This window comes from Stegastes partitus, unplaced genomic scaffold (assembly GCF_000690725.1).
Source record: "Stegastes partitus isolate 25-593 unplaced genomic scaffold, Stegastes_partitus-1.0.2 Scaffold1227, whole genome shotgun sequence".
Taxonomy (NCBI): Eukaryota; Metazoa; Chordata; class Actinopteri; family Pomacentridae; genus Stegastes; species Stegastes partitus.
The window spans coordinates 138852-161263 of record NW_007578958.1 but is presented as its reverse complement, the minus strand read 5'-3'; the positions used below and the strand labels follow the sequence as shown (position 1 = coordinate 161263).

Sequence of the window (22412 nt, the reverse complement as noted above, 5' to 3'; positions counted from 1 at the left end):
CAAAACGAGACACAAAATAACCATAAAGAGGTGCAGAATAAAAACAAGAAGCCCTGAAATTAATAACATGAAACCTAAATTAAACCAAAGTGAACAAAAACAACTATTTAGAGATGCAAAATTAGCAAAAGTTGAGCCAAAATGACCACAATGAGATGAAATGAAACAAAACTATAAGGAGATAAAGATAATTTACGCGTACTACTGCAAAAAAGCAGATAAAATATCCTCCAGAAGTCTATTAACAGAGAGAAACATGTCTGTGCTGCTTTCGGTGGATCAGAACATGGCAATAAGACAACAGCAGAGACTGGATGGAAGTTTTCTGCAGCACTATATGCAGATAACATTTCTATAATTTCTTGTTTTCATATGATGCCTTCTCTACAGCAGTAAGACCGTGGCATTTACAGGAATCAGTTGACTGAGGTTAAAAAACATCTTTCACTTTTTAATCCAAGTTTTGTTTTTTATGCCAAACTTTGGTTCTGATGCCAAACATGTGGCCTCACAGACCTCCAGACCCTGGATGTTCTGTGGTGGTCTGTGGTGGTCTGGGAGCAGCTGTACTTCCTGATGAAGGCAGCAGATGGCTCACTAACCACTGATTTCTTCCTCCCTCTGATGTGGGTCAGCTCTATTAGAGGAAGGAGGCCCTCTTCGTAGGAAATCACGGACAAATATTTTATCACACATCTATCTGATGGGCTCCCAAACATTTGCTCATCGCGTTCCTGCTGGTTGTTGAAGCCAGAAGAGCTCCAACTTGTGCGAAACGCTGCAGAAGAAACCTGATAGCTTTGCTCACTTCAGATCTTTTTGCGTTTTTTTTTTCTTTTTTTCCATCAACTTGAGAAACTGCTTGAATTTCGAGCCACCTCTCGCGCGCTGCTGACTGACGGTGGGAGAGACTTGTTGCTCGACTTGTTGCTCGACTTGTTGCCCGACTTGTCTCTGAGATCCGCTGCTGCCGATCAGCCTTTGTGGACGTCGGAAAGGGGGCAAGGACTTTGTCGGTGTGGCCGCTGGCTGCTGAAGGAAACAGCCGCATGAGCGATGAGCCATGAGGCTGCTGCAGGTCACCGCGGACTGTCTGCCAACAGCAACGGATTAGTGTCACTTTTAGATCTTCTGCGAGACTCGGTGTCACGTTTTTGAGGCTTTTCCATTTCAAAGATGAGCAGATAGCTCGCTGGCTGAGAGTTTGTGACTGAATGTAAGAGAAGAAAAGCCTCCTGCACTTATATCTGCTGCTCGAAGGAAGTTTCCTGGTTTGTTTGTTTTTTATTTGCCACCTTCATCCTCATCAGTCAACCATCAGCAGATCAGAAAGATGACATCTCTACAGATCTTCATCATCACCTCCCTGATCCTGTGCAGCACGGTGGCTGATGTCCCAGAAGAAGAAGGCTTCAGCGCTGAGGTACAGTCACCTCCATGTACACCACACAATCTGTTATGTTCACGCTTTGTGTCTTTGCAGTCACCACAATATAAAACTAAGGAAATCCTTCTTTAACCTGCATTTCATTGCATGAGTGTAGTTTCACAGGAGCAAACAAGAGCAAAGACAAAACCAGAGGTGGCCCTGCAGGGATGCCATTTGACCTTTAGTCTTTTTTCCAAATAACACTCTGCACATGTGGCACACACATGTAAACCTATCTGTCTGTTGTCTGTACACGTTTTGAAGTGTGCGTACATATAAATGCATTTGTCAACAGTTACAGATTCAACTGTGAAAAACGTGTAAAATATGGCACTTAGAATCATAACATATGTCTTTGCATTGTACATCAAAGGTGAAGCATGAAATCATCTCGACCACATGGCCTCATGAGCGTTTAACGGTTGGAGTGATGCTGACTTGTGCGTGAACGGTTAATGTTGTGATGTGTTCGCTGTAAGGCTTCACTGAGGCGTGGGTTCATATGTAAAACACTGGAAATAACGAGTGGTTAGTTGTGGTGGATCGAAGGAAGTTCTGAAACAGCCGTTAACACGACACGATGATGTGTTTTTAGGCATCTCTACACTGCTGTGTATTGATTGATTGTTTGTTTTTTCCTCCTGCCTCTCCCATGTGGGATTACTTAACAATAATCCGGATGGCAACTTGAGGAGTCATAATGCACAGCTCCACAAATTCCAAAAAGACGTTTCAAAACACTCGTTTTACAAATGCTGCAGCTGGTTGTCCTCTTTTATAAATCACCATATATAACTCAATGTTTCAGCCTCAGACAGCCAACACAAGTCAGGATTCTTCAGGTGGATCTTATCAAACAACCAGTTAATCAAGTCGCTGTACAAAGGGCAGTGGAATATAAAAAAAGATTCGTCCTCAACAACACCAAGATGACAAAAACCTCACAAAAGCCTTTATGTCTACTTGCTTACCCCTCCTGGTGGAAATCTAGTGTTTTTCCTTGTAGCCAGGTCCATGTTGTGTTTTTTATAGAAGACACATCATGAGTGAAACAAACATTGGCTGAGCGTTTCCACCTTGAACCTGCAGCCAAAATCACAGATTCAGACTTTTGGGGTTTCATATGTAGCAGCCTTCAGAAACTAATCCTGTCGGTTTACGGCGTTGGACAAATCAGCGTCCTTATTCAGAATTCTCTGGGTTTTAACATGTATGACTGAATCACTCTCCGCTGTGTAACGTAGAGTAGATTGACTGTGTTGTAGGTGAGATGGTGTGCTCAGGCTGCAGTGAGTGGAGAAGGAGGCACATCGAAGCCACTTTATGAAAAACAACTGCTAAATATACGACTTTGATACACAGAGAAGAGTTTTAAGGAGTTTATTCAGAAACCAGAGAGAGACTTTAGGCAGCTTCGGTTCGTTTGTTAGTGGAGCTGCTATCAGCCTTTGAACCTGAATTGTCTTGTTTTGCTCAGATGGATCAGTTCAGACCTCAGTGTGAGCACACAACCAGACATTTCTGATAAATACAGATCTGACTGAAGCAATCTGTCACAAATTATTTGTAAATTTGCTGAAACAGCAGAGAGACAGAAATGATGCCATCCTGCATCTCCATCACACCGTCCAGCTGTGACTCATTATTCTGATTTGATCAGATAAGTCAGTGAGGTTTTTCATGTTTTGATGTATGTATGTTAAATGTTTTCATTTATTTTTCACAGCCCTGCTTTACGACGGAGTTTCATTTCCCTTCGTTCATGTTCTTCAGACACTTGCATGAATAAACCCACTAGATGGGTTGAAGCTTGTCTTGCTATGCGGAAATAGTCTCTGAAATCCACAGCATGAAGGTGTGTCTTGGACATGTGTGCTTTGCTCTTGGCCTGTTTTCATACAGTACATACATGAAAGCCTGTGTCCAGCTGTGTGAGGCGGCCTGAGCTGTTGTCTTTGAGCGCTGCTGCTGAGGCTTCTTGAAGGGCAGATCTTGACTTTCCTCCTCAGAAGCCATCGTCCTGTTTGCTCGACTACGTGGCTCTGAATGCTCAATTTCACTGTCAGCAAACACGAAACAAAGAAGGGAAACTTCAACATGTGTCACTGTCAGGCCGTGAGCGGTGGATGCCTGCAGAGCTGCATGTTTATCTCGTGTACCACACGACTGACACACAGTTTAATTCTTGTCCAGAACCTTTTAGTTTTCCTGTTTCCATCCTCCTCTCCTCTCCTCATCTTGGCTGTCAGTGCAGGAATGAAAGAGCAGGAATGTCGTAATGTTAATGCAAGCCATCTGTTTTGTATCTCCTCTCTTTCTCTTTTCTTTTAACTCCTCAGATGCTCTTTCCAGTCATCAGGCAGTGGCTTGTTCCTGGATTAGCATAACAGTGCCTCTCTCCCAGCAGCTGTAGCTGTCATACTCATGTATACAGCACACCACGGATCGCTGACCTATAAAAACACACACATGTTGGTCTCTTTTTTCAGGCTTGCCTAAGAAATCTTCTCTCTTTGTTCGTGCAGGCGTGGCTTCGTCAGTTCGGCTACCTGTCTCAGGCGAGCAGACAGATGTCCACCATGCAGTCGGCTCAGATTCTGTCCAAAGCCGTCAGCGACATGCAGCGCTTCTATGGGCTGGAGGTGACCGGTGAGATGGACGCTGCCACTGTCGCGTAAGCTCCATGTTCTTCTCCAGCCTGCAGGATGTTTTCCTTGCAGACATGCAGAGTAACAATCATCATCTCAACAAACACATACCATGATGTCATTTATTGCAGAGGGCCATTTTTTAATTATGTTTCACAGCGATAAGGTGACGGTCTGATTTTGCTTATACTTCCTGTCATGTCTTCACATTCAGCTGACCTCGCTGGGTTTTGTTCTCGTTCTGCACAGTTTTTAAAACATAAGATCATAAAGGAACAATTCGATTGATGTCACTTACTCTCATGTCTTAGCAGCTGAAATAAAGCTACAAATACCAGCTGGTTAGCTTAGCTTAGCATGAAGTCTTGAGACAGAGGGGAGCAAACTTAAGAAAGTTCACCATTCAGCACCTTGACACTCATTAACCAGCATGGTAACTTTGGGCCGAGCCAGTCTGTCTGTTTCTCAGGTTTTCTACCTTTATGCTAAGCTAGGCTAACCAGGTGCTGGTAGTAGCATCATGTTTGCCATTCAGAGATGCGAGTGGTATCAAAATTCTAATTAAACTTGTGGCATTAAAGCAAAATAACTGTTACTCCAACCCAACCGACTGAGCTGGTTCACAGTTTCCACTTTCAGATGCCAAAAAGGAGCTAAAATGCAGAGTTGAGTACAAAAAGATCCTTTTAGTAAAGATACTAAAGAACAAAATAGAAAATATCTTACACAAAAGCTACAGCAACATGTACGTACAACTGTTACCTTGATGTCCTGATGGAAATCTGTCATTATGCTGCTTTCATTTTAGTTAAATTGTGCAGCCACACTTTGCAGCTAACGTTCTGTCATGTGGTTGTGTTTGGCTGCAGGGCCATGCATCGGCCTCGCTGTGGACTCCCCGACAGAAAAGCAGAGGAGCTGGTGGACGGAGCGAGGAAGAAACGCTACGCTCTCACCGGACAGCAGTGGGACAGAGACCACATCACTTACAGGTTTGCAGGCCTGAGATATAGAAAAAAAAATCAAGCAGCTTGTTTTACTTACCGGCTCTGACATGCCCTCTCTCATGGCTTCAGCATAATGAACCAACACATCCCCTCCTCGCTGGGAGATGAGCGCACGTACGACGCGATCCGCAAGGCCTTTGCCGTGTGGAGGCGGGTCACGCCGCTCACCTTTGAGGAGCTACCTGCTGTAAACAGCATCAACGGCAGCCAGGCGGAGCTTGCTGACATCCTGCTGCTGTTCGCCTCTGGTTTCCATGGTGATATGTCATTGTTTGATGGCGAGGGAGGGTCGCTGGCCCACGCCTACTATCCTGGACCAGGAATTGGCGGCGATACGCACTTTGATGCAGATGAGCCTTGGACACTTGACAATGAAAACCCAAAAGGTCAGTGGATGTTCTTACCTTCTTTTTCCCTCAAATCATCAGCTGGGTTTCTGTGGTTTGTCTCTTCTGATCAGCTGGACTGCAACCTGAAAGGTTCACCGCGTGACCAGCTGAGAACTTTAACAGGATTCAGCATTTTTGTTCTCTTCAGTTAAGGCTCGCACCATCTTTGCACAAACTGAAATATTTGCATTGCCTCTGTGGGCACTTTGCATTTGCACATGCTCTAAGGTCGAATTTTCTTCTATTTCTTAGTTATGTTTTATTTTACACAAATAGTATGATGCAAGTTTTAAATCTTTCACCAATAATAGTCACTCAGAAACCCTTAATTCTGTTTGTTTCTCGCTTGTCTTGCAGGCATCGACCTCTTCCTGGTTGCTGTCCATGAGCTTGGCCATGCTCTGGGTCTGGAACATTCAGATAACCCCAGCGCTACGATGGCTCCTTTCTACCAGTGGACCCACACCAAAAACTTCACACTGCATGAAGACGACATCAGAGGAATACAGTACATATATGGTGAGGAATACACACGTGTTTATTTTGGTCTTGAGCAGTACAAGCTGTTTTTTGAAGCCACTTCCAGCAGAGTTTCGACAAATGACTTCAGACCACTGTTGCCTTTTAATGGTCGTATTTTACATAAGAGCTGCAAAGATGTTGTGTCTCTCGCTGGAGACTGCAGAGGTCAAGCAGGTCCATGTATGCTGAGGGGATTATATGAAAATAGCACAATGCGACCTAAATAGTAGAACTCGAATGAATTTGCATCTGTCAGCATGTGTTCATTGAAGCCAAGTTAAGTCTAATTGTGATTATAAGCCTCCTGGTGAATTATGCTAAGACACATGTCCAGTATAGTTCTGTTGTTCTTCAAGCAGCAACCTTCAGGGGTGAAAAATGAAGCCAAAAACTGCAGGTCTTCAAAAGGCTGCTTGAGGCTGCCTCCAAAAGCGACTCCATCTTCATTGACTCCCAACTTTACAGCACATACAGACATTTTTACAGCCTTGTACGAGAAACACGTTTGGTTTCTTTGGCTAATTTCCTTATTAATGGCAACTCTACAGCAGTGAGGTTCAACCATTTGAAATATATTAACTCTTAAAGTATGCATAATTAAGAGAAGCCCCACATGTTTGCTCATTTTGGATTAGCTGGGTGTTGTTCAGGTACATCCATGATGGCGACGGCCAGAGCTTTACAGCAGCTGTTCAGGAAACCAATGGGTGTCATCATGGAGGGTTTGTCCAAATACGTTTCATGCAACTCTCACTCAGAGTTTTACAATTCAAGCACCTTCAATAGCAGCAATAAATGTACATTTTTGGCAATGTTATCAACACTATTTGGCTGCATGAGGCTTTAGCAATGTCCCTGTGATGGTAAAAGACAGCCGTTTGCCTTCGTGTGTTCTTTTTCACAGTATATTAGTTCAAGGCCACAACTACAACAACAACAACACATTCATGCCTTTGTGTTTGTTTTCATTGTCTATTTCTATTTTGATGATAAAAAGCTGATGTCCGTAACTTAATTTTCTGTCCGAGCCCAATGAAAGCCTTTTCAAGAAAACCCCGTCTTTCGAAGAATGTGATTGTCTCCAGGAGCTGTAGCGCTGGGACACATCCTGCCTGAGGACAGCATGCAGGGAACAGAGTGAAAAACAACTGAAGTTTTCTGATGTTGTGCTCAGAGCAGTGTTGACTCTGAAATCACTGTGAGTTCAGATTGCAAAATGTGAGCCGCTATCGGACTGTATATCATCCTCGTATCACATCTGGATCTTTGTCAAAGCGAGACGAGAAGCCTTGTAAAGACGCTTTGTGCGTTTGGGCATCTGCGGCAGACACACACACAGCAGTGGACCTCACTCCAAAGAGCATGTCATGCATGCCATTATGATGTTTTCATCTCTTTCTCAGTGAATGGAGGGCATTGTTAACTGACATGACATTTTTTTGTGTGCGTGTGTGTTGGTTCGAGACAGCGTCAGTGTGTATTACCGTGTACTGTGTGTGTTTGCTGCTGTTTTCCGGCAGTGGCTCCATTTTTAGAGCTGCAATTTTTGGCCAAATCATTTGCAGATTCTTTACAGACATTGTTTACACTTAATGACAGATTATTTCTTTGCTTTAGATAAAAACAAGGGTTTTCCAAAAAGGTTCATGCCTTCCTTTTTTCACATTGTCTTCACTGTTCACGGTTTTGTCTTCGTCACATCTCTGGCATCGCGTAACAAATCAGAAATCTGATTCAGTTTGGGAATGTTGTCCATGGTTTTAGTTTCTCCCAGCAAACTCAGAAACTTTCCACACCCCCGCAGTTCTGACCTGCTGATACTCCTACTCCTGAAGCTGCACCAGGTTACTCTGTGCTGTTTTGGCAGAGTGGACATGAAGAATCTTGTCGGCTTTGAGCTGCAAATACTGTCAGCTAAATGTTGTGTCTGAAATCATACAGTAGTTTCCTGTATCAAACAGATATAAAGGATTGTGTTGGAGGAAGCCTCTGATTGGAGGAGAAAAGGATCTGATGACTCAAAATAGAGACCAACGCAGCATAAACTTTGTTGGTAGAAATAAACATTTGGTTTCCTTTGTCGGGGTTTTTATGTAAGAGGCCGGCGGCTTTGCAGTTTCAGGCCTCACAGGCCAGTTTGTCCTCATCGGTTGACTGAACCATCGGGATTTAACAGAACTATTGACTTATTCCTGCTCACCTACTTACTGTGGGACTATTTTTGCTGTAGCATATGCAGCTAAATTCTGAATGCACTTTTTATTTTTAAGGACATTTTAAAACACTTGACATTCAAATGCAACAACATACTGTTTATACAGAGCTAAAAATATGCAGTAAAACCAAAACTCAGCATAAATAGTTCACTAAATGGTATTTTATACAAACAATGAATCAAATGACTTTGTAATGTGAAAGGAGTCACTCAAGGTGATAAAATTACTACTACGTGCTGTAATTCTTCTCTCGTCACTCTGCTTTTCAGCTGCAGCAGGCTGCTAATTTCAGCTGACAAACTTTAACAATCCACTTCACACACCTTTCATTACCTTCACAACACCAAATAATTACTAGACAAAGTTAGAAACTGGCTGGTGAAAGAGAAAGATGTTTCATTCTGGAGTTGGTGGAGAGAAATCAGAGCTGAAAGGAGAGTGAATACCAGACGTACGTTCACCACATTTCAATAAAACTGACCACGAATAAGTTCTAATGCTGCTCTGTATCGAGCAGATGTGTAAATAAGCTGTTTTTTTAGAAGACAGTGTTGTATTTACAAAAAATATTTAAAGCTGGAGTAAGCAATGTGTTCCAGACGATTTGTTGAGTTACATCTTGGCAGCAATCAGTGCATGAAGTGTTTTGATAATAGAAAGTCAGTCAGAGGTCCGCATGACATGACTAGAAGGCCTTCCTGCCAGTTTACCTACATACCTGCCAGCCTGCACACTCTGATCTGCTGTCTTTGTGCTTTGTGGTGTTTTTGAAATGGGACATTTTGTGAACGTGAGGATGTGGCCTGTTCAGGTAGTTTTAAGCACCGTGCTCCTCTCCCTACTGATGCTTTCTGTCTTGAATTATTCCTCCAGCTGTGCTCAGGCAGTGCACGATTTCGTATTCTTGAGGAGTGTCTTTGGAGGTAGACCTGATGGGAGGAAATATCGGATATAATTAGTCGTATGCTGTCGAAGAGCTGACTCTGTCTTCCATCTGTAGCTTTAATTCTACTTTAAAGTTTCAGAGATTTGATGTTTGAGCTGTATTTTTCTTTGTTTTTCACTATACAGGGCTTTCATTTTTACAATATGTCCCTTTTTTTGCGGTGAGACACTCTTCCTGTGAGCAGCTGGTATAAATTCTGTTGTCCTCTCATGAAAGTAGTCAACTAAATAGGTCTGTTTGTGTCTTTGTGGTTTAAAAGTACAGTATCATATCAGGATTAGTCCAATATGGTTTAATTAAAGTAGTACACAAATTAAGAGATCCATATCCATATACTCCCACACAATTTGAGTATGGTGGACCTGCTGAAGACACCAAGACCCCACTGGAAGATGCAGAGCCCTAGAAACAAACACAGGCTCGGTTACCTCTGTTGACCGTAAACCGTGCTGAAAGTTCAAATGCTGCAGATGCTGATATTTTTTTCCGCATGCCGTTAGCTGAGTCACCGGCCAGCACTGGCCTCCATATATTCCTAGCAGTATTTCTGGCTTGGTGTAACTCAATACATCTTCAAGCCCATCAGCTGTCCATGCGTATTACATAACTGGCTGTATCTGTGTGTTTTCCTCTCTTAGCAACGAGCACTTTTTTTTTTTCTTTTCCGAAGAGCAGCAGCACAGTGACACTCAGTCAAGTGAGCTTGTGGCACAAAGTGGAAAATTCCCCTCACTGTGCTGGAGCGGACATTGTGAGGGGATAGAGGAAGCATAAAAGGAATTATTAACTGCCACACAGACAGACAGACTGGAGGAATTCATTCATTCATTCAGATGGAAGTCGTTTTTCCCTTTCGACCATCTTAGCTGTGACATTCAGCCTTTTCTTCTCCGTCTTGTCAGAGCTCAAACCCTCCATCTTTTCTTCCTCAGGTCCCCCCCTCGTCACTGATGCTCCGCCCACCTCTCCTCCCGCTCCTGGCGATGAACCCGACGATGACTCCCCCACCTCCCCTTCTCTTCCTGAAGATGAATCCACCTCCTCCTCTCCCACCGACCCCCCACCTGAATCGCCCAGCCCGGATCCTCCAGCCCAACCTGAGCCGAACCCCACCTCGCCTCCCGCCCTCCCCACCTCGGCTCCCACCAAGTCCAAGCCTGAGCCGGAACCGGTCACCCCGACCGTCAGAAAAGACATCCCCCCTCCTCCACCACCTCCCAGGCCTCCCGCTCCTCCTCGGCCTCCCAACCAGCCCCCCAACATCTGTGACGGGGACTTTGACACAGTGACCCTGCTGAGGGGGGAGATGTTTGTTTTCAAGGTGAGGAATAAAACGGTGATTAAGGAGAGTGTGGATAGCATCTCACTCCTCACTGTAGCATGACAACCTTTGCTTTACACAGGAAAAGCTGTTTGCTTTGACAGCATCTGAACATTTCTGCTTTGGGTCTGAATGAGCACCTTTCTGTAGAAATTGTGATTCATTCTGACTGGATTGAACCAAATAACATTTATGGCACAACTCTGACGTGTCTGGAGTCACAACAACGAATCGGCACACAGATGTGATGAACAATGGTTGTTGCTTGAATGAGGTCTGACTCAGCGGATGTAGGTTGCGGGTGTAAGTCCGCCATTGGCCGATCACTTCAGCCTGCATTATCCCCCCTTCTACTGTCTATGTGTGTTTTTCGCCCCGGGAAACAACAACAACAGCAACTTCAGGCAGCAACCTACTGAAAATAAAACTGAAAAATTTCCCAAAGGAGTTGAATCATTCAGTCCGGCAGCCCTGCCAGCTGTGTTTCGCTGAATTATCCATTTTGATCACAGAGCAGATTTTCTTGATGGAAACGTTCCACCCCAATAATGCCCCTTTCATTATTTTGGGGGAACACCAAACCCACGCACTACAAACAGCGTCGGTTTTCCCCTATAGCAGAATGATGGTGTGGTCCAGCCCGACCATGATGTACTACACAATGGGCTGGCAAAGCGAGACTGCTTTAAGAATTAGCGAGGTCATGTTTTATGCTGTATTAATTTATAGAAGCACATCCATGGGATCAGGAATTAGGATGATACTGGGGCCGCCGCTACAGCTCAACTGGTTGACCCATGTACTGTAGTCCCTGATGCAGCGGCCGTGGGTTTGAATCCCGCTCATGGCCCCTTTGCTGCAAGTCCTTCCCCCCATTCTTCTCCCCCACTTTCCTGTCTCTTTGTGAAATAAAACCTGATATAACCAAAAAATATTTAAACTTTAGTGAACCGATCTCGCTTTTGCAGTAAAATATGACCCTGATAGCTGTGATGGAGGTCAGGACTCAGCCTGTCACAAGTAACTGCAGCTTATAAACTGAGTGTCACAGCTCAAATGTCTGAAGTGTAAAAAAGTACACAACGTTTTTTGGTGCTGTTAGTTCGGGTTTATTAGGAGCTCCTTGAACCCTGATGTTCTGTCCAGTCTCTGCATATGACAACTATGGATTAACCTTCTCAGTTACTGGTATGTCTGAATGAAGCCGTGACTTCAGCAACGTTACCTCTCCCGTGTCTGAAAAGGGCTTTAGACAGAACAACAAGCAGAACTTAACACTTGTGTTTGCTTTTGCAGGGTCGCTGGTTCTGGCGGGTGCGGAGGAACCGTGTCCTGGATAACTACCCCATGCCGATTTCCGTCTTCTGGATTGGTCTCCCCAGTGACATTGACGCAGCCTACGAACGCCACGATGGCAAATTTGTCTTTTTCAAAGGTATGTGACAGCTCTTCACGACCAATAAAAACCCAATTGCTTCACTAATGCACACCCGCATGCTGAGCGTGATGCGTTACGTCAAAACCCTCTGGACACTTTATGGCCTAACTTCAGGACGCCTGCTTTGTTTCCTCCTTTTGCTTTTTCTTTTCGCTGAAGCCAACACAGAACAGCGTAAGTGTGCGCTCTATAAACACACAATGAGGAGTGAAACACAAATCTGTGCTTTGATTTGAACTGGTCAGGCTGAAAAGCAAACAGTGCAGCCTCAGCAATTTATCCCACTCCGCTTGATTTACGAGGTGATGGTAATAATTCAGCCCAGCCATAGCGCTTTGTATCACACACACACACACACACACACACACACACACAGAATCGTTTAAAACACCAGCAGTTATATGAAAAAGAAACGACTTCCCGAATGATTCAGTATTTAAACATTCTGCGAGTAAGGCTGCAGACAGAAAGAGAGCATTGTGTTTGTGTGTCTTTGCATGCATGTAAAACTGCGTCATTGTGTATTAATGAGTTCATTGGGTGTCTTGAGAAAGGCCTGTGCGAGCGTGGCAGCTGTTGTTGGCCCAGCGCTGCTCCACTCCAGCTGAGCCCCAAAAGGCTTCATGAGAGGTGGAGGATTGCATCAGCCGGCTCTGCTGCGCTGCTCCACATGTGAACAGCTGTGATGCTTTTGCTTTTACAACGAGGCCACATTGTGATTTGTCATGCATTTTCAGGATAACTGAAGCTTTTGATCACAGGCTTACTCTCATTAACCACCATGGAAGAGTTGTGCATCGCGCTAATTTGTTGTTGTTTTGGTCGCATTCTTTAGCGGTTAAAGAAAAGCTGAGGTTGCTTTTAGGGCATTGTCTGAACATGTATCCAAAACCTGCAGAAATTACATCAAAGTCATTTAGCTAGAAGAGAAAACAGCAGGTCAAAGCAGGTAGACGGCTTTCCAGAGTGAGTGTGCACCGATTAGCACACACTCAGCCACTACAGTCAGTACAGTATATTGCAGTGCTGCAGCGTCCTGGCAGTACAAGTGGAAAGTGGCTGAAAGTGTGTCCAAAGATTAGGGTTAGGGGAGAAACTGGCTCTCGCATGAGGAAATCTTGGAAAATTTGTGTTATGCCCACCATTTCTACCTTGCCTGTCCTTTCTACTTTTCTTCCAGAGTGAGTAAACTCCATGACATATAGCATGTGTTCTGGCCATCAGACTTCTCTGCATCTGCTCCAACTTTTTCTCTCTGCTTTTCTTCTCTCTTTCATTAACTTTGTCCTACAACTAAGGCTGCAGTCAACTAAGGTAAATCTGAAATGGTACCTGCTCTTCAACGAATCGATTGGTTTGCAGGAAAGAAAAGTCTTTGTCTCTGTATGGACTGAATTGGCCACAGTGTGCTGAGTGCAGTGTACTTGCTTTATTAACCATAATGAATTATGAGTAAACACAGAAAGCTTGTATTTGCAGCATATTAAATCATTTTAACCTGGTTATTTAACACTTCAGTGATACCATACCATATCAGTTTGTGATCCCAGCAGAAGAACTATTGAGGAATATAACAGACGAGTTAAAATGCCACTTTTACGTGATATGCTGTGTTGGTTGTTTAGCTGTTTCTGGCCATCTGTTTTCACACAATACAGCCACACCAGCAACTTCTTTGACGTAATGTCAATTAGTTTGCACTCAACTCTCAGTAAACATCCAGGAAACATACTCTAAATGCTAAATAAGCTGGACATGGCAGCCTCTGTTTGGTTGGGCCGGTTTAAAGTTGTGAAGACAGGAGCTTTTACAGGTACTGTTTCTCTCCCTACCAACAATAATGACTTCATCCTGGAAGGTTGTTGATATACCTGCTTTTCTCCTTGTGAAAGTAACACCAACCAATGAGAATTTGAACCAACCAGTCGATGTGGAGGCTGCAGCCCTGCTGATAACAAACATTATCTGCGCAGGGAGGTTGTGCTCGGTGTGCTGCTGTCGCTTGAAAGACATAATTCTCCTTCTTGCCTCCACAGATGATAGATACTGGGTGTTCAGGGAGGCCGATGTGCTGCCAGGGTACCCTCAGCCCTTATATCAGTATGGACAAGGAGTTCCTGCGCACAAGATCGACACGGCTGTCTGGTGGGAGCCCAACGGGCACACTTACTTCTTCTCAGGAGACAGGTACAAACACAGACACAAGCAGAAAATGACTTTTTATTCCTGCTTTTTGCACACTGTGACAGCATTGTTAAAGGTTTCGGTGTCTGTGTCCAGGTACTGGCGATACAGCGAGGAGACGCGAACCACAGACCGAGATTTCCCCAAACCAATCAGCAGATGGGGCAAGATTCCCGACTCTCCAAAAGGAGCCTTCCTCAGCGACGATGGTGGTAAATAATGGCTTTAAATCGGGGGAAATTTACAAGTTTCATTTCAGGGAAGGGAACATCAGCGCGGCTTTCGTTTACGAGGATCCCAACAAACACCAAAAGCTGCACAGCGTGACGGAGTGGAGGTGGAGGGAGGGAGGGAAAGAACGAAAGGTTGACGGGGTGAAATGGGGTGTGCAAAAGACAGAGAGAGGGGGAAAGAAATACATGGAGACTGGTTAGGCTGGAGCAAACAGAGCAGAGAGAGAGAGAGAAGGGTGAGGGGGATCAGGGAGGGAGAACAGAGAGAGGAATGAGAGCTCTGGTTTGAGGCTTGGCCCGTCCTTCCTTTGGAAATTAGATTTGAGGCAGAGCTGCCCTAAATGCACTCAGTAACAGTCAGATCTCGTCTCCACCCAAACTGCTCTAATGTCTCTGCATGAGGCCTGGTTTCCACTACGGAACCACATTCACACCCAGAAATTTACCCCGAGAAGATTGTGTGTGGGGTTTTTTTTGCAATGCATTACCAATTAGCGCATTAAAACCACACATCTTATGGATTTATTGCTTTTTTTCTAGTTTCACATCCACACATTTATGTACAGTCTGGTGTAATGCTTATTAGAGTCTGTCCTGGTTTGAGGAGAAGTCAGCATGGTGCAAAATATGAGAATGTAGGGGAGTGTGAGAAAGCCTAACTGCTCCCCGAAGAAACATTCCTGAGTCTGCCTTTTGTTTGCATAAAAGACTGAACTCAGTTTTACCCTGTCGAGACAAATGATAAAGTAAACAAGCAAGTTTTAAAGAAAGAGTTAGAGGTAAATGAGATGACGGATAACCTCATATCAAGCTAATCATCTGAGCATAAAGGCTGTAAACAGCTGGCAAGGGTCTGTTCAGATGTCCCAAATGTCCCGATATCTGCACCTCTGAAGTTCTGCAGTTAAGACACAACACATTGCTTCATCAGTAGAAATAACAGTTTAACTAGTGAGCTGTAGAGATGCTGGTATGCAGATTTCAGTACCTTTGGACAAAGCAAGACCAGCTGTTTTTTTCCTGTTTGCAATGTGAGTGCTGAATTATGCTAACTGGCTGCGGTTGGCGGCTGCATATTTATTAGACAGATACAAGACTGGTATAAATCGTCTCATCATCTTAACTCAGAGCAAATGAAATAATAATTAAAATGCATTTAGTTAGTTTTATGGGCTTGGTTTGAGCCCTAAATGCCTTTCTATGAAAAACAAACAAACAAATAAACCCAGTCAAAGGACTGAAATAACTGGACTGTCCAGGAGGATCGAATATTTGTGGGTTTTTTTATGTTTGCAAAATGCATCCAGAACAGAGTCAAAAGAAAAGTCTCCACTCTCCTGTTTTTCCATGTATGGGAGTGACAAGGCCAGAGTCTCGATGCCAAACGTTAAAGGTAGAGTCAGCGATCCTGTCAGATCCAATGAAGACCTCCCTGTGATCAACGGGCTGTTGGTTCTGCACTGAAACAAAGTCCTGTGTTTGTACACAGCCTTGGTTCTGTAAATAGGGAAGCAACGTGGCTCAGACTAATCCAGACACTATTCTAGTATGTCCTCTGCAGAAACATGAGTATGCACAAGCTCCAACATGCACGGGACCAGACGAGGGGATGATGGAGTGAAAAGAGGCAGATAGGGGCTGGGGATGGTAACTGTGGGACTTTACAACTAGTTAAATATGCTTACTAGCTAAATATTGGTCCGACTCACTGGATGTAAGAAGTGGGTAGAAGCCACTCTCATTTCAGTTCCTCCTCCTGCTGTCTGTGTGTTACCGTTTTCTTCAAGATGGGGAACAACAGCAGCCTCCAAACAGCAACCTACTGCACTAAAAGTCTCAATTTGGGTCGTACAGTAAGACATCCCTGCTATTTATTTGTTTGCAGTGGATTGTAGCATAAATACAACATATATCCTGCGTGCAAATGTTCTACCACAACAATTCTACACCAAAGCTGCATCTTTTGCTGAGCCCTGCCCACGACGACTGTGATTAATTTAAAGAACTACAAACAAGCCAGAATGTTGTTTTCCCCTTACAGCAGAATAATAGTGGGTCGCAGCCAGACCACCATGTTCTACAGAATAATACCAAGTTTTCCCCCCAATCAGACTCCACTTTTAATGCTTTACATGTTGTGCATTTACTAAATTGACTAAAACGTTCTTCTTCTCATGCAGCTTACACCTATTTCTACAAAGGCGCCAATTACTGGAGGTTTGACAACCACAAAATGGAAGCAGACAAAGGCTACCCTCGCTCCATCCTGAAGGACTTCATGGGCTGTGTGGGAGTCCCCGATCCGAAGCCCGACCCAGACACTGAGCAAGTGCCAGTGGACAAACCAGTGAAGCCCTCAGACAGAGGCAAAGATGTGCACAAAGAGCCGGATAGGGGCCAGGACAAAGAAACTGAGGAAGACAAAACCACTAAACCTGACGGCGCAGAGGGAGACGAGGACAATGAGGTGAACGTGGTCGTGGTGGCCGACAACGAATCGAAGATCATGACCCTGATCATGGTGACTGTTCCTCTGGTGCTCATCCTGTGCATCCTGGTCCTAATCTACGCTATCCTCAGGACTCTGCAGAACAAAGAGACGCCGAGGGCCTTGGTGCACTGCAAGCGCTCGCTGCAGGACTGGGTGTGATGCACAGAGTTAGAAGCCACAGAACGGGTATCCATCATTTGTCACTGCCGTCAAATTTTTCACTCATGGCGCGGGAGGGAAATGAAACTTTGACACAGTGCTAAAGATTCAGAAAGCTGATGATGAGTTACCTCAATGCCGAGGACCCCGTTATTCATTGTGAGAACTTTTATTGCTCGTGAAATGATAAAAAGTAGAAAGTCTGCGCCTGTGGAGCCGCAGTTTCCCTCATTCTGGCCTTGAATTCAGCTCTGCCGGGAGTTTCTCTCTGTGCCTTCCAAATGTGTAAAAAAAAGAAGTGCCTCTGTTTGTTTAAAAGAATGCATAATGTTTCCATCACAACTTAAAAGAATGCAGACTCATGACCTTAGGTGTGCTGTTAAAGACACACGGCCACTCTTGGAAAGCTCGTTTCCAATTCTAATTGGACAGAAGAGGGACATTGGAGTGATTTATTTGTAGTAGAAAATGCAGACAAAGTCAATCGAGCACATACATTACGCAGAAGCACACGCATGCTGTACATACGCAAACACACCAGTGCTCACCACTAGTACAACAAATCCATGCGTCCATAGGAACAAACCTTTCTTATGTTCGACTAAGGTGCTTCAACCAACCTTGACATTTTTCTTTCTGTTCAAAACAGATAATTTGCACTTTTGATCTCTCGTTACTTGGTTTAGCTGATGTAGCAGCAGCCTCTCTGCTTATTAAACTCACACACGAGCAGGCGAAGCTCCGACCAGCGCAGGAATGTCAGACAGCTGCGTGTCCACGACTGCCCATCTCCCACTGAGCCCATTATGTCTGCCCTCTCCTTCTCTCGCACACATGTTCCACCGTCACATGATCTCAAAAATCCCCTATCTGCGCTCATTTGTGCATGCGAGCCCACATATGCCGACACACACATAGAGACCACTTACAAAGGCACACAGACACTCAGGCTCCAGCCTCCCCTCCTCCCACCACAGCCATGGTAACTGTTCAGACTGTACCACTAAAAACACAATCCCAGCGGAGGCATATTGATATACGACTGGTGCCAGGGGCAGGGATTTATTCACTTTTTTTTCCTTTTTTTTTTTTTTTTTTTTTACAAGAATCAATAAGTGTTGCGGTATTTTACAAATTCTGCAACCTGTGAAAACGTAGCAACGGCGTCCTTCCTTTTCTGCATCTCCTCTGACTTTTTTTTTTCATGCTAAATGTAAATAGAGTTGAGGCTAATTAAGTCTACGAGGGAGAAGCCTGCAGGCTCGAGGAGAATGGGCCGGGGTCTGGTTTCCATTAAGCCCACATGTTGCTGATTTAGTAGTGTCAGGCATGAGAGGAGGGAGGAGAGAGGGGAGTTGGGAAAAATGCAAAAAGTTGGAGTTGTAAAAAAAAAAAAAAAAAAGTCGGTGGTCGTGAGTAAGGAGAAAAAGGGAAGATGAGTCGGGAAAGAAATAAAGAAAGCGGAGGAGGTCGAGGAGGGGGAGAGGGAGGGCTCTGTCAGCATTTCCTTTCCAGTGTTCTGTGGAAAAGGAGGAGCGAGGGGAAGGAAGGAAGGAGAAAGAGAGCTTGGAAGGATTTTTAGGAGGGGCAATGCTGGCGTTGTGCCTCCTGACCTACATTGGGCCACTGAGTCCACTTCTCTTGTTTTTGCTCTGTTTGCCGTGTGATGAGCTGGAGGTGACTTCTTGTCCCTCCTACCTCCCTCCTCTGTCTTTGTCTCTGTTCTCCCTTCTTCTTCCCTTTTGTTTTGTCATTATTAGCCTGTCCTTTTCCTTCCTTTTTGTTCCTTCGCTGTACCGTACTGCATTTCTGTTTTCCCAGATGTATTCATTTTCTCCCCCTCTCTTCTGGAAAGTCTGCTCACGCATTGAACAGATCATGAAACATCTGCAGGATGTGATCTTGTCCCACTTTGTTCCTCTGTTATCTATCTGTCAGTCTGTCTTCGTGTAAAGCCACTATCAACATGTTATTATGGTGCCTTTTTTCTCTTAATACTGGGGGATGTTTTTTTTTTACTATAGAAAGCATGAGGGAAAGTTTTTACGGTCTGTTTCTTACCTTTCTTACTCTACTTATAATTTGTAGTTTTGTACATTTTTTGTGTTCAGGTTTTCTGTAAGAGCAGCAGTAGATTATTATGACGATGTTGATGCATGCAGGGCATGTTCTGTAAGGCCTGTGCACTCCTGTGTAGGGTACATTAAAGGTTTTCACAATAAAACTCACAGGTAAAAAGCAGCACCAGTCGTCTCTGTGGCAGTATGTTGGTTTTAATGCTTTTGTAACTGTACACATTTTAACCCTCAGAGCCCGACGGATGCACCTTGCAGCCACATTCGGATCCCCTCTTCTTGGTTGAACTGCTCTGGAGGTATTTATTGCAGTGAGGTGTAACACATATCAAGAAAACAACTTTACCTTTCCAACAGTGCTAGTTGCTTGTCTGTGCAACAAAGAGTCGACAAGAATAAAGTGTTGAGTTTAAATTGATCATAATACAACCAGCAGACGGCAGCGTGTCCATCTCTGCACCCGTTACTATTAGTATGAATTACTCATGAACTCAGCATGTATTATATATGATTTTGTAGGAGTTCTAGTATTCAGGTAGATTAACATACATTACACGGCAGCACCTTAACCTGGATATTTATCCTTGTTTGGTGAATCTATAGCATCAGCTTTATTCCTCTGCAGTGGAGCACGTTGGCTCAGCAGCTGTTGTTTTTAATGTCTGTACACTTTGAAATAATCACATTATGAAGACAAATCAAAGTCATATCTGTTCCAATTTCTTCACCCTCTTTTTCACTCACTTCTGGGGCGCTGCTCTGCTAGTGGCATTATATCTGAACACTTCTTAGAACAAAATGATAACCTATCAGTTTGGCACTAAACGTATATTTTGTCCAATTTCTCAGACTGTCCCACCGTCATGGTTCTGATGTCGCCAGATTCCAGACAATCCCTCTGACACAATTAATAAAAGAAATGTCTGCTGTCAGCGATTTATGAACAAACATCACAATTCCATCACACGTTTTGCTTCCTTGATATAAAGGCTGATATAAAAACAAATAAATCTGCAAGTATTATCATGTCAAATGGTGACACCCGGGATCTTTACGAGTGGAGTCTCCATGTTCTCCCCGTGCAGCGGGGGTTCTCTCCGGGTTCTCCGGCTTCCTCCCACAGTCCAGAAACATGCTGAGGTTAATTGGTGATTGTAAATTGTCCGTAGGTGTGAATGTGAGTGTGCTTGGTTGTCTGTCTCTAAGTGTAGCCCTGTGATAGACTGGTTACCTGTCCAGGTGAACCTGCCTTCACCCTGAGTCAGCTGGGATAGACTCCAGCCCCCCATGACCCTAGTGAGGATTAAGCGGTGTATAGATGATGGATGGATGGATAAATGGAATGGAATAGCCCAGTGCTTGTAGGGTTAAACTGCTCTTCTAAAGTTCAGCTCCTTGATGCTTCTTTTGGCCACAAGAGGGAATCGTTGCCTCAGAAATGTTGGAAACTGAATCCAAACATTCACAACTTCAAATAGGACTCCTATAATATCAGTGAAATGAATTAAAGCAGAAACTACAAGTAAATATTGATGCGAAAACATCTGCCTGTGTGTGTGTTGGCAGAGATAAAGTGCTAGAGACTGAATACATTTATTCAAGCACAGATTTAATTTAGCTTTTATGCTGTTTAGTACAGTTGATGCTACTTATGACACATCAGGAGGAAATAAAGTTGTTGTTTTTTTTAAAATTGCATTTATTTACAGCTGGAGTTAGTTTGCAAATGAAGTCCTTTCATTCAGATCACCTTATAAAGTATGATGCATTAGGATAGTAGCTGTAACAGCTGCTGTTCCTCATGTATTTTTGATGCGTTACATTTACTTGTGAAGGAGTATTTTTCATTATGACATGAATACTTTTACTTTTAGGGAAGAATCTGAGCTCTTCTTCCCCCTTTGTACACGTGACACATGTCAAAGTATTATGTCTGCACATAAGGTCTGGCGTGACAGCCTTTTGTCTGCTGTGAGTGAGAGCGCCTCTCTGCACGTCTTTATGTCAGAGCTAATCAGGATTAGCTTCCGTCACAGATCATCCACTACAGCTTTACCTCTGCACCCGCTTTCTCTTTCATCTTCCAACCGCTCTTTCTCGCCTCAGCTCATTCTGCTCCGTTTGCACCAAATAAAAAAATGACACCTTTTAATAAAAATGAAATTGTGAGCAGCTGTAGTTTGGTACGACTGTAGTTTTTTTTTTTTTTTTGCAGACAGCTGTGCAGTTTCCACTCTGTTCCTCTGCCGTCTTTTCCCCCCAAAGTGCCCCTGCCACCGGGTTTTATCCAGATGTTCAATTAGGATTGAGGCCAGTGTCGCGCTGCCACATTCCAGCCGAGGACCGAGGCTCTGTGTCACCGTTCTGTTCTCTCAGCTTATCCCATGCTGAGCTCATAATGAGATCTGCCTCCTGCCTCATCAGCTCCATAAATGGTTCTTATTCTCAAATACAACAACAGGCCTCAGTAAATGTGGGGTGATTGCTCCAGCTGTCAGACCTGGCGATGTTCTTCCACCTCTCCGCCTCTATCTGTACCAATTTTTTTATTTTTTTTGTGAGAATCGCCACAAACTTTTCCATCACAGCAGCTATTCTTTCTCAGCTTCACCTGAGAAATGTGCATTAACACAACCCATAACAACAACAACAACAACAAATGTGCCACGTCCTGTTTACCAGTTGGTTAAGGCCCATCCTGAATCCTCCTTAATCACTTTCAGGCACTGTGCCATACTTTCTCTCCTCCTCCTTCCTCAGCTCCAAACATCTTCATCCACTCTTTCCATTTTTACTGTAAAAAGCTGCTGCAGGACGATGTTTTTATTTATTTGTTTGGATCCACATCATCCACTGCCAAGGTAGCAGCTGCTCCATCCTGAGGTGCACGGGAGAAAATATTGCTTCATAAAACAAAAAGTGCAGTGAAATATAAGCGCTAATGATGCAGAAATAATGACTTTTTCATTCAGAAGCAGCATTTTCTAATGTCGCAGGTCAAGCTGGAGTTATTTTGAGTTCTTGGGTTGGCTTAGCTTGATTAGTTCCCTTTCCAAAAGACTGAAGATAAATCAGTAGAGTCGTGAAATGATATTTAGCGAGATATAAAAAAAAAGAAAAGGCACCTTTCCTTCTGAAATATATATTAGGTTATGGATTTCTAGTTTTTTCTAATCTTTGCTTTTGATGGCAAAACACTGAGGCTTTCATGTTGAATCAAACAGCCCAGAGGTTTCATCCTTTCTTAGAACCGTTTACTCATATACATGCAGAATGCAATGACAGTAGATGATTTATTGGGTCAAAAGACAACAGAACGATGGGAAACAATGGGTTTAATTGTGAAAAATGTGT

The 22412-nt window shown here is 43.9% G+C and overlaps 1 protein-coding gene across 1 annotated transcript; it reads left to right on the top strand.

Moving 5' to 3' along the window:
• The first annotated feature begins 673 nt into the window (after positions 1-673).
• Positions 674-19227, top strand: mmp15a (matrix metallopeptidase 15a). The gene is made up of 10 exons (XM_008297533.1): positions 674-1423; positions 3955-4103; positions 4947-5069; positions 5154-5470; positions 5831-5992; positions 10090-10478; positions 11775-11913; positions 13953-14103; positions 14197-14312; positions 16514-19227. The coding sequence occupies exons 1-10, from the start codon at positions 1334-1336 to the stop codon at positions 16981-16983; spliced, it is 2106 nt and encodes a 701-aa protein (XP_008295755.1). The 5' UTR covers positions 674-1333; the 3' UTR covers positions 16984-19227.
• Positions 19228-22412: the final 3185 nt, after the last annotated feature.